We start from the raw sequence: 12,718 nt of genomic DNA on the forward strand, positions 1-12,718 counted from the left end.
ACCTTTGAGTGAATACAGATTAGACAAGTAGCATTAAAATCAAAATGCCACACGAAAGGCGACAAAATTTTCTATATATATATAGTGGTAAAATTTACAAATGCTATACCAGTCGTTTGCTCTCGATATGTCTCTGTTACTGACATTTCAATATATCACGACAGGGCCACATACCTTTCCCACAATTTTCAACTTGCTAAATTTACAACCCTATAGCTTTTCAAAATGTCCATCTATAGCACACTCGTCAACGCTGTATAATCATGCTTTAATATTATGCTCTCACACCTTTAAAAAAAAATATGTCTATGATGATTAAAATAATTAATTAATAATAATTTATTGTTTAGATATTATGATAATAATGGTGGTGTAGATGATACACCAATTTATGGAAAACGTACAAATAATTCTTGGAGTCATCATGCACATCAACAACATCAACAATCTGATCTTTATTGTTGGTATCAACCAGCTCATTCATCATCATCATCTTCAGTTCAAAATCATTCACAATCTCATGGACAAGTACCACCAAATCTTGTACAAATAAATCAATTGTCATCGTTTGGTGCATCACTACAACCACCTTCTCAACAACAACCACAGTCACAGCCACAACAGCAGCAACAACAACAACACAGTGGACAAACTGGACAAAATGGATTAACACTTGATGATGAATGGAAAAATATTCACGTTATGTTAAATTGCATATTGGGAATGGTTGAAAAAACTAAAAGAGCACTTGTTATTTTACAAAGACGTGGATGTTCAAGTCCAGCTGCTGCTACTGCACAATCATCATGTAGCCAAAATGGAAATAATACCAATAGTAATAATATTACAACGGCAAATGGTTCACAAATTGATTCAAGTATAACGACTGATCGAGATAATAATCTTAAACGACTATCTGGTGAAATTGTCGCTCAGACAATTCGAGCAACTGAAGATCGTGTTGCTGCTGAAGTTAAACGTCGAGCTGGTTAGTATTTTATTATTTTATTGAAATAAAAATTGACAAAGTAGTTGTACTTATTGAACTATTATTTTATATTTTTTTTTTTTTCATCTCAGAAGAAGCCGTTCAAGATGTTAAACGTGTTGCAATGATAGAAGTACAACGTGCAATAGCAACAGCAGTAGCTGAATCACGTGTAAGTGAAAGATTACGAGTTCATCAATTAATTGATTTACCAACATCACACAGAGGGCATGGACCACTTAGACAAGGATTCATACGTATTGGTAATCATTTAAATAAAAATGATAATACATCTAAAACAACATCAGCAGCAACATCAAGTTTAACATGTGATGATGAAAAAGATAATACACATACAACTCCTGTTATTGGTTCAGTAAGTTGTTGTTGTTTATTATTTGTACTTGTTATTATTTATAATTTTAAATTAAAATATTATTATATTATAAAAATTAGAATTGCTGGAATTGTGGAAGACCAGCACTTGAAACATGTGGTGGATGTGGAATTGCTAGATACTGTGGTTCATTTTGTCAACACAGAGATTGGGAAGCTGGTGGACATCATGCAAATTGTCATTCAAATACAAATCAAGAAACACGAAGATCATCATCACAAAGCCCACCAAGAATTGGTAGTAGTGTTTTAGGTAGTTCAACTGATGTTGATAGTGGACCAACAAAGGGAAAGTAATCATCCAAAAAAAAAATATACAACAGCTTATAAATCGTTGATATAGAATAATGTTTTATTTTATTGTTTTTTTAGTTAATTAATAGAATTTATAGATGACTAAATATATATTAACATGCATGTTTAATCAAGAAAAAAATCTTTTAAATATTAATATAGTATATTCATATTTATCAAATCATAATTCAACAAAATTAATTAATAATTAAATTAATTATTTTCATTTTGTTATATATTTATTTATTTTATTATTTTTTATTTTTCATGCACGATAATTTAATATGTACTAGTCAAACAAACAAAAATTAATAAACATTGTAAAATAGTTATTCAATTAATTATTAATTATTTAAGCATACAGAGAAAAAGAATAATATCAATTTTAAATTAAAAACACCCACACATACACACACACAAACAAACAATGTGCTAGTCATTAATAATTAACAAAGAATATTACTGATTATTATTAATAATGTATTGATCAATGTAATATGAAAAATAATTTTTATGTTTGTGTTAAAAAAAATTTGCTCAAATATAAAAAATAGGACGAAAATTAATAAACATTGTATTATTTTAAAATTAAAAAGTATTCAGTAATTATACATCCCCAGGAATTTTCAATCTTCGACAGACAGTTGTGGAAAAATTATGAATAAGTAAAATCTTTGAAAATTACTTCTTCGGATTTCTGTTAGCCTGTTATTTTTAGAGAAAAATTTTACCGATTCGTATCAGGAATATAGAATGACTGAAGAAGTATTTAGGATTTTTTAAAATTTACCTCCTTGATTCTATATTTGCCTGGTACTTTGAAAAAAAAAAAAAAAAATTAATTTGTATCAGGAGCATAGAATAACTGAAGAGGTGTTCGATGTTTTTGAAAATTTACCTCCTCGATTTTGTATTTGCCTGATATTTGAAAAAAAAAAGAATTTAATTCGTATCAGGAACATAGAATGACTGAAGAGGTATTCGATGTTTTTGTAAATTCACCTCCTCGATTCTATATTTGCCTGATACTTTGAAAGAAAAAAAAATTCGATTTGTATCAGGATAATAGAACAGGAAAAGAAGTATTCAATGAGTCAAACTACGAAGCACCATCCAGTGTCTATTCATATAGATAAATAAATAAAAATAATTATGATTTTAATAATTAGCCAATAAATAATTTAAATTAAAACGTAAAGAAAGCTTCTCTACCTTTTTTTATTATTCATATTACATAAGAAATAAAATACATGTATATTTAATTTGTTTTCTTTTAGGTTTCAGTGGATTTTTCAGTATCTGGTCCAATGATGTCAGCAAAAAGAGCTTTTGTTTTATTTTCTTTTCCTTGTGAATCAGCCCAATCTTTTTTATTTCTAGCAAATAATGGTACATTTAATTTTGCTGATATTATTGAACCAGCTTTTGTTGATGTTAATAATGAACAATTAGCAGAAAGTTCTTCCATTATTTGATTTTTCTGATTATTTTTAGTATAAAGCCAAACTTTATCAATACAACGTGAACCATGTGTACCACGTGCAAGCTCAAGCCAATTTCCTTTTAATTTTATTATTAATTTATCACGACTTTTTTCACCAATAAATTTACTATCCATAAATGCATCAAGTATTCTACTTCCTTTTGGTTCACCAAATAATATAGCCAAATCACTACCATTCATAGCTAACAATGAATTAACAACTTTAATTGGTTTATTAAATTGTAATATTGCCTGAATAATTAAACTGCCATGTAAATGAAGTGGAATAACTCTTTGACATTTTTTAGCTGATTCATATTGTTCCCAATTAATTAATCTAACAACAAGATCAACAAAATGAGCCAATTTATCTTGTGAACTATCAACAGTACCATCACAACCAAGACACTCTGATAATATATTTAAAAATGGACCCTGTTTTGATTGTAATCTCAGGCATGCATTTGCCAATGATGATAAAACTCCAGTATATTGTTTACTCAATATGTCAGATAAAATAACAGATATTTCATCAAATATTAATTCAAAATCTTCTTTTGTTGTGCAAGCATCTAATAATCTTTGTACTGAATAATTTGCATTATTTTTATCTAATATTTTTTTAATATTACCAGCAAAAAATTTTTTATATAATTTTTTAAACATTTTTTGATTTGATGTTGTTAAACAAGCTTCAATAAGTCTCATTGATGTTACATCATCAAATACATTTGATAAACAATCATCATTATTATCAGTAAAACAATTATTTTTAATTTTTTTAATAACAGCTGAACATAATTTTGTATCAATGTCTTTTAATGTATATAAAAATGTTTGTAATAATGGTGATGTTAATTCATTTTTACCAAATTCATTAAATTGTGGCCAATTTAAAAATCTATTAATTGTATCATTTAACATATCAGTATATTCTTTATCAACAATACGTCTTGGTCCAAATGTTGGTACTTGTTTTTTTTTTCCTAATTCATGATCATCACGTTCAACAAGACCACCCAAACATTCAATTGCTGTTCTCATAACAAAATTAGCATATGTATCCCATACAAATTCTTCAAAATTATTAATAACATAACGACATAATTTTAATGCAACAGCATTATATTTTGATGCTTCATCATCTGCAACATCAACATCATCATTATTTTTAATTTCATTCAATTTACGATTACCTCTTTCAGCTGATGTTTGTATTATTCTTTCAATAACATGACTGGCAAATCTATCACTACAAAGTGGTCTCAATGATGGAGTAAATGCTGATGATAATCTTTCAATTGATACTAAATTAATGTATTTCATTAACTTGTCTAATACCATTGCACCAACTTGATTTTTAGCCAAATCAATTTCATGACCAATTGTTTGTTCATGTACATTATTTGCAAATATTAATTTATCTTCTGTACTTGTTTTACCAAAATCTCCACGTAATACATCCATTATACGACACATGTATTGATAAGTTTCTGAATCAAGTTCACCACCTCTATCACCACGACGACGAGTTAATTTTTTTAACATTTGATTTGTTGAACGCTTTTTTTTACGTTTAACTCCTTGAGATTTTGGTAGTTCATTGTCCTCTTGTACTTCTGACATTGTTTATATTTAAGTAACTATCAAATTTGTTTATTTTATTATTAAACACAACTTTGTTGTCACGTTTTTGAACTGTCTTTAACAATAAACACAATACGACATAGCCTCAAATAACCCAACCACGTTTTTACTCCAAAAAAAAAATGTTTAGGCCATCTATAGTCGATACTAAAAACCTAATATAATTATTATATAGAAATATAGAATTTTTCTAATATAAACATAACAATAGTACAATTAATTTTATTATCATTTTATTAATCAATTAATATTACATAATTAACAATTAATTTAAATGAAAAAAATATACACAAAATAAATTCGTAAAGGCAATAAACTTGGCTTGTATAATTCAATAATTTTAAGTAACATTTTTTATCATTATTATTAATTTATATTTTAAAATCACTCACTCATATCAAGTTTATTTATTTATTTATATTTGGAATCAATATTGTTATATCAAATAAATTAATCACTTTAATAGTCTTTATATATAGTCACTTTTAGATCACTTGAAAACAATTTAAATTCCATCCAACAAAAAAAACAGTTTGTTTATTTACTTTAATAGTTATTTTTTTTTTAATTTATTTAATTACGACGGACTGTTGTCATGTGGACAGAAACTTTAAAGACACCGTAAAATAAATTTTCTTTTTTCTTTACGTCAATTGGAATTTAAAGAAAAAAAAAGCTATTCAGGTTTGTTTTTTTTTCTTATTTGAATTATAAAATTCAACACTATGAAAGAGGTATTAACACCACTTCAATGTAATTCTAGTTTTGTTTTTTTATTTTTGGTGATGATGTGACAAATTAAACAGCTCCATATTCTTCACTTGAAGGTGACTCATCACTTAGTGGTAAACGTAATGGTCTTGGTGGTCTTGGTGGACGATGATGATGTAGTAAAGGTGCTGGTCTACGTGGTGGTGGTGGTGGATGTACTGCATATGAACCATCATCACCTTCTTCACTGCTTGGTGATGGTGCACGATCATCTTGATCTTGCAGTAATTGACGAAATTCTTGTATTGATTCATTCAATGACCATAATTGTGATAATAATGATAAATCCAATTGTCGTAATCCAAACTGTAAAACAAGTAAAAAATAAACATTAACATATTATTTATTATTATTATTATTATTACAGTAATTTATTTTTTATTGTTTTGTTTTTTTTGTTTGCATCAACAATTTATAAATGATCATTTTCTATTTAATGTTTATTTATAAAAATTAAACTAAAACGTTAATTTAGTTTTTTTTTTTTTTTTGTGTTAAATTCACATTGTAAATAATGGCAGGATGTTGTGCATTAATAAAAAATATCTAGTTTTTTGTGATAATCAAGTAGACTGTGTTGTATGATTTAAGACTGAACAGTACAAAGCTTCCTTAGATCGTGGGAAATATTTACATGTGTATATAGGTATGAAATTAAGAAAGAAAAAAACCATTAACGATGCAAGAAAAGGCGTTAAATGAGACTAAAAAAAAATGTTGGTAAAGTGTTGGCTGAGAATAAAATAGAAAGAAAGAGTAAAAAAAATATTCAAGAAATCATAGTGTTAAATAAAAAAGAATTAATTTGATAGTGAAGAGAAGGGATTGAGGAGGGAGTAGATGAGGAGGAAAAAAAAAAAAAGAGGTGGTTCATGTTGGCCTGAGGAAAATGTAGCGTGGGATAGACTTGATGGTTGTGTATTTTAACCAGTGATTGCACTGGGTTTAACATTCTTTTAACTGAATAAAAATACTGTCTCAAACAAAGCATTAATATTATTTCTTAATAATTCACCACTTTCACGTGGCAATGCATATTATGGCTAGTCACGTATGTCAAACATACAGAAAATTGATTTAAATATTTTCATAAAAATTTTTTAAGATAAAGGAAAAAAATAAACATACCATTTCTTTTCTTAAAGTAGCCAGCTGTGTGTCAAGAGTTGTCAGTTGTCTACCAGGTGGTGATGGTCTAGAGCTTGATTGCATAAAAGTTTTAATTCCTTTTGATGTTTTACTAGATGATCTAGCTGGTGGTGGTGGTGGTGGTTCACCAACGTCTCTTCTTCCTTCATTAATATTAAAACCACTCAAACTTCTTGGCAATGGTGGTAATCCTTGAAGTGACGACATTGCTATTCTTTCTCGTATGCTGAAATCAAAAATTAAATTCAAAAAAAAGAAACAAAAACATCACAAACTAGTTTGACAATTTATTATTATTTCTTTCTTTTTTTTTTTATTTTGTCAAACACGAAATATCGCCCACTAGATTTCAAGTACAGAGTAGTTACATTTGTGTAACCTGAATTATTATATCGGTGTCAGTGGCCCGTGTCAACAGTAACATACTAATCATGTCCTATTTTAAAATTCCTATTTTAATATTTAATTTATATTTGATTTTTGTTTTTTTTTTAAACATTTTATTTCCATCATTTATCATAAAACAACAAAAACCATTAAATGCGAATATTATTTTTTATTTTCACACGTCAACTGAATTATAAACACCTTTTCATTTGAATTTTCAGTTGATTATTCAGACACATGAATAAATTTAAACCATACAATAGACATTAATGTCACAAATAAATAAAAAAAATATAAAAATTGACGCAAGTATTGAATTATTTGCCTAATCATCAGTCATTAAAATAATTATAATGTAAAATAAAAAAAATATCATCGAAACATTTCACTGATCTTTTGAGCAAAGGGTCAATATGATAATGAATAATCATGATGAGAAACATATGATGACTCTTTGAAAGTGTATATAAAATATTATTTTACATTTACAGAGTGAACTAGCGCAAGACAAGATATACATTAATATATTTTCCCCTTTGTTCTCGATCACTTTCAGCACGCGATCAGCATCATTTTGATACTACATATATATATATATTTATATTTTAAATATCATTAAATATATATTTTACATTTTGTTGTTTTTATTTTATTAATGTAATATAATACCTTGTAAAATCTAGGTCAAATTTATTTTCTACATAACTATCACAATCATTTTTTTGATCATTAATATTTTCATCTGTACGATCAGCAAGAGTATCATCACCAGGCAACATTATTTTTGTCGATGAATAACGGACACCAGCTTCAAGCCAATCTTCATGTTGTATATTATCGTTATTGTCCTCATTGAAAATTATTTTACGCTCTGGTTCATCAATTATCACAACTGTAGCACATTTATCAGCCAAAAAAATTGATTTATTTGTTTCATATATATTTAATTTATTATTTATATTATCAATATTATCAATATTATCAATATTATTATTTTTTTCATTTTTAATTATTTCTAATTCATTATTTAATGAATTTATTGATAATGATAATTTTTTATTAATTATATTATTATTATTATCATTATTTATAACATCATGATTATTTAAAATATCAATATTTTCTTTGTTTCTACCATCTGTAACAGTATCAACTTTATCCCCACTTATTTGCATGTTACATTCCCTCGTGTGATCATTCGTACCTTGAACTTTTATGTCGGATTGCTGCAAGATATTTTCATTTGTAACAACAACATCCTTCCGGTTTTTTTCAACAAAATCTGTTTTTATCATAACATCAATATCAATATTATTTAATTTATTTATATTTATTGAATTTTTATTAATTTCAATATCATTATTATTATTTAATGATTGTGTAACATGTTGTTTTTGTTGTAGATTATTTATATGATTATCAGTAACTTTTATCCTTTCACTATTGTCATGAAATTCTTGACTTTTAATTTGACTAAGATTTTTATTTTCATTACAATTTTTTAATTGTTTGTTGCTATTATTATTATAATCATGATTATTTAAATTTTTGGATGATTCATAAACAATTGTACGACCTGGATTATATATTGTTGATGTTGTTATTTTGTTGTTGTTATTATTATTTGGAGTCCATGGTTTTGTATTTGGTGGTGGTGGTGCTTGACGTGTTGGACATGGTGGTCTTGGTGATTTTTTTAATGCTTCAGCAACCACTTGTCTACTTGGACGTGGTGGTACTGGTGGTGGTGGATGTGATCTTGCTGACAACTGCATTATATTTGCCTCTTTCATATTTTATCTAATTTATTGTATATTTTTATTAAATAATAAAATTAAATCAAGAGTAACATATTGATTACTGTTGCTATTCATTATTGTCAGAAAATATTTGTTATCTTTTCTTTTTTTTTTTCTAACAATACTAGTATGACCTCCACTCGAGAATAAATATTACATCATCATCATTATTGTTAACACACTTGAGATATTTACACACATCAAAAATAATTTTAAAATTATTTTTATCTCTTTTATTATTATTGTTATTTTTTTTTTAAATTTATACGATGGATGTGTTTAAATATTAACTACATTATATTGCAGTTCAATTGATCTTCTTCACTTCCTATACAAACTCTGTACTTATACCAGTTTCGTAATCCTCAGTTATTAAATTAATTTATCGTTTTTATCCGCGTTTTTTCAAGCTTCCTGCTTACTCAACTATTTCAATGTATTTTAATTTTATTTGTATGATGATGATCCAGGTAAGCAGGATCATTGATCGACACATCTGGAATTCTTGTTATTCCAAAATCCCGTTGCTTGTGTTTTTTTTTCTTCTTGATATTATTAAAGATTATTTATTCTTTTCATAAATGTTTTTTCATATTGTATTTGTTTCTATTATTATATCACTTGTTTGGCTGTTTCTTTTCATTTATTATTTATTATAAAAATATGATAAATATTTGATCACCGGTTAAAAGACGATCAACAACTGAACTCTGCAGATCCAGCAAACATTACATCCTTTGAGTTGAGTTCAAGAGAATTAACCACGTGACTTTTACCACAAAATATCAAAGTGGGGGATTACACTCAGTTTGACTTGTTTGCCTTTTTCTCCTTGTCCTCTTGGTATACAACTACTATCTTTATATTTATCCAGGTAGTAGTTTTCTTATGTATATGTCTTTGTAGCCACATTGATGAAGTTTTTTTAATATGTATATTTTTTTTTTTTATGTATTGAATGCTATGCTGCTGGATAGTAGAGAGAAAGAGGTGACAAGAGGCAACAGATTCAAGTGGTGTGGGTGATCATGATACCGTGTGAGAGTTATCCGGTGCCAGTTGTTGTAGACAAGGACCCAGGTTACTTGAGTTTAAATAAAATCAACAAAGACAGATTATATCGAGAGGGAGTTGAATATACATTAACAAAAAAAAGAGAAGAGCTACTAGGTTGTAGGTATCTTTATTCTCCAGCTTTTCGAGAATTTCTTTTTTTTTCTTTTTCATTATTTATTCAATTTCTTCTTCTTCTTCTTGTTCTTTCATTTTATTTGCCGGTTTTTATATATTTTTTTCTTTTTAATCATGCTAATTTCAGATACGTGGAATATATATTTCCAAAATAATCCACAAAAAAATATCAAACGAAATAAAATGTAGAAATTATTAGCTTATTTCATTTACTGGTTAATAATATAATATATATTTTACTGGTATTTAAATGTTATCTGTTTATTCCAAGTATAATAAATTTTAAAATGTCCTTTAAAAAAATATTATCTATAAATGGTATATTCAATTAAATTTTTGTTTCCCTTTCGAATGCACAACACAAAAATAAATATAAAAGTCCTTGATTAACTCGTTACGCTACGTTGAATTTGGTGTACAAGGATAAAATCACTTATACCTTTAACATGTACACCATGTTTGACTTAAAATTTTTCACGTATTTGCATCTAAGTTGTTTTTTTATTTTAGTGATAACAAATTGTCTGTAAATATGTATGTGAAAATTATAAAATATCTGTTATCCAATTTAAAATATAAAGATTGTCAGAAAAAAAAAAAAGTAGGGTAATTAAAATTGTAAAAGGCAGCATTTAGAGCAAAGAAATTCACAAAAAAATGATGATGATGATGATTATTTCTTGAATATAAAATCTTGAGTAAAGTAAAGTAATCATGTATATATTTATTATTTATTTACCTGATGTTGAATTGAGTGGTGACACCTGGAGGAAAATGATACCGGCTTTATTTATTCCTTGAATTTCCACTCTTGTCGGCACATGGGACACAAGCTACTTGTTTGTTGCGAATGCAACCACTTCATAATACAGTGAATGTGAAAACAATGAGAACATTGACCCCAAACTTTAAAAAAAACAAAAAACCATTTACAATTATTATACAATATTTAAATAAAAACCAAAATACACAATGTAATAACGAATAAGCAAAATAGAAAAAAATATTATTTAGGTTAGATGTTAACATGAGAATTTAGACTACTGCTTGGGTGAGACATGAGTCATTATGACAAATCAATATTTCAATTTTATTCTCGCGCAAGCCCAGTGTCATCAATACATTTCTTGATGCAGAAAAAAATATATATTTTTCTTAGCATTACAAATAAATATAAATTTTATTTTTGTACTTCCTATGATATTTATTTTTTTTTTAAATAATTATCATTCATTTTGATTTATTGCAAATAGTATTTTTATTTAATTCAAGTAATTATTATTTTATATTACTAAATTTCCAACATGAATTATTCTAATTGTGAAAGTAAACACAAAAATTCAATTTAAATGAAAATAAATAAAAAAAATTGAATTAAAAATGCATTTAATTGAGTATTTATGATTGGAAAGTAGAAGGCGTAACTATTTTCATATCAGATGCATTTAAGCAAATCTCAACAATCCGGAAAAAAATATAAATTAATTGAATAATTTATTGCTATATTTAATAGTGTTGAAATAAATATATTATATATTTAAATTGAAATAAAAATTTAATTACAAGATGTAAAATTGTCTCGTTGAGATTATAAGATTAAAAAATAAAAATAAAAATATATATAATTATAAATAATTAATATGTTATTATATGTTGAGTAATATTTTTAAACATAATAGTTATTTAATTTCATACCTAGTGGACAATCATCACCAGGAGTTTTGCAATCTGGACAACTTGCATCAAATGGCATTCGACAAATACCACAATTATCATCATTTGCAATCCATCTCCAGGTAGCAACACCTGTCCAACCTGTAATTTAATTTCATTTATTAGTTTATTTATTAATAAAGTAAAAGTTTATTTACAATAATATTACACAATGATAAATAATATTTATAACATGATTGTATAACTACTACATTAATAAGTTTTTCAATGAAATAAAATATTATTTATTAATGTTGATTTGTTGACTTACTTTTGACAGTGACTTTCATATTTTTTTACACCTCGTTATTGTTGTTAAACTAACAATTACATTTGACTAATGGTTTTTTGATCATTTGAGTGTCAAAGGTTATAAGTGTCAAGATAACTTTAATATTCCTCTTTTTAATTGTATAGTTGTTTTGATTAATTAATAATAAAATACGAAAAACTAAAATTACACAGGTTAATTGAAATTGTTTATCATTGTTGACTAATACATACACCAATTGATTTATTTTTTATTAATAACAAGCCATATAAATCTTTGTGGTTATAATTAATCAATAAAGAAGTGTCAAATGTTTAATGTAACAATTGTTTTTCTATTAAAATCACTCAATTTGTTTAACTAAATTTAACACTTGGAAAAGAATAATTAATGATTTTGTTAATAAATGTTAATAATAAATAAAAAAAACCGTTACAAAGAAAAAAAAAAATAAAAGCTGCCATTTTGGAAACAGGCAACACCATCTATTGTAAAAAGTTTTAATCTCCAATGTATTTCTGCTTTATCAACCACCGGTAAAATTTAAAATTCAAATTTATAGAATATTTTTTTTCTAAATTCCATTAGAAATAAATCTAGATTTTTTTAATTAAAAAAATTCGAGTAAT

The 12,718-nt window shown here is 26.1% G+C and overlaps 3 protein-coding genes across 6 annotated transcripts in view; 1 reads left to right on the forward strand and 2 right to left on the reverse strand.

Moving 5' to 3' along the window:
* Positions 1 to 2,010, forward strand: part of LOC122852477 (protein CBFA2T1) — a 28,735-nt gene extending 26,725 nt beyond the window's left edge. Inside the window, exons 6-8 of one of the 2 annotated variants that reach the window (XM_044152313.1) lie at positions 351 to 988; positions 1,081 to 1,364; positions 1,445 to 2,010. In XM_044152313.1, coding sequence (XP_044008248.1) covers positions 351 to 988; positions 1,081 to 1,364; positions 1,445 to 1,681 — 1,159 coding nt within the window. In that variant the 3' untranslated portion in view covers positions 1,682 to 2,010. The remainder of the gene's footprint in view (positions 1 to 350; positions 989 to 1,080; positions 1,365 to 1,444) is intronic. The other variant, XM_044152314.1, reaches the window with a different exon arrangement.
* Positions 2,011 to 2,855: 845 nt separating this feature from the next.
* Positions 2,856 to 4,962, reverse strand: LOC122852483 (nucleolar protein 9). The gene has a single exon (XM_044152322.1). The coding sequence runs from the start codon at positions 4,785 to 4,787 to the stop codon at positions 2,952 to 2,954; it is 1,836 nt and encodes a 611-aa protein (XP_044008257.1). The 5' UTR covers positions 4,788 to 4,962; the 3' UTR covers positions 2,856 to 2,951.
* A 64-nt stretch (positions 4,963 to 5,026) lies between these two features.
* LOC122852487 (leucine repeat adapter protein 25-like) lies at positions 5,027 to 12,553 on the reverse strand. Of its 3 annotated transcripts, XR_006373823.1 has the most exons (4): positions 12,090 to 12,553; positions 11,801 to 11,920; positions 10,845 to 11,011; positions 6,845 to 6,954 (listed from the first exon to the last, which is right to left on the reverse strand). XR_006373823.1 is itself a non-coding variant. In XM_044152331.1 (3 exons), exons 1-3 carry the CDS (start codon positions 8,906 to 8,908, stop codon positions 5,607 to 5,609), a joined length of 1,650 nt encoding a protein of 549 aa, XP_044008266.1. In that variant the 5' UTR covers positions 8,909 to 10,631; the 3' UTR covers positions 5,027 to 5,606. The 3 variants fall into 3 exon arrangements, 2 of the variants coding, with proteins under 2 accessions (XP_044008266.1, XP_044008267.1); XM_044152331.1 differs by lacking the exons at positions 10,845 to 11,011; positions 11,801 to 11,920; positions 12,090 to 12,553 and adding exons at positions 5,027 to 5,885; positions 7,785 to 10,631 and having other exon boundaries at positions 6,708 to 6,954; XM_044152332.1 differs by lacking the exons at positions 11,801 to 11,920; positions 12,090 to 12,553 and adding an exon at positions 5,028 to 5,885 and having other exon boundaries at positions 6,708 to 6,954; positions 10,845 to 11,178.
* Positions 12,554 to 12,718: the final 165 nt, after the last annotated feature.

Source organism: Aphidius gifuensis, linkage group LG3 (genome assembly GCF_014905175.1).
Source record: "Aphidius gifuensis isolate YNYX2018 linkage group LG3, ASM1490517v1, whole genome shotgun sequence".
Taxonomy (NCBI): domain Eukaryota; kingdom Metazoa; phylum Arthropoda; class Insecta; order Hymenoptera; family Braconidae; genus Aphidius; species Aphidius gifuensis.

Coding starts and splice junctions, on each gene's coding strand:
- LOC122852483 (XM_044152322.1), bottom strand. CDS start 4,787: ATGTCAGAAGTACAAGAGGACAATGAACTACCAAAATCTCAAGGAGTT.
- LOC122852487 (XM_044152331.1), bottom strand. CDS start 8,908: ATGAAAGAGGCAAATATAATGCAGTTGTCAGCAAGATCACATCCACCA. Junction 6,955..7,784: donor TTTGACCTAGATTTTACAAG/GTATTATATTAC, acceptor TTTTGATTTCAG/CATACGAGAAAGAATAGCAA. Junction 5,886..6,707: donor CTACTTTAAGAAAAGAAATG/GTATGTTTATTT, acceptor CTTGTTTTACAG/TTTGGATTACGACAATTGGA.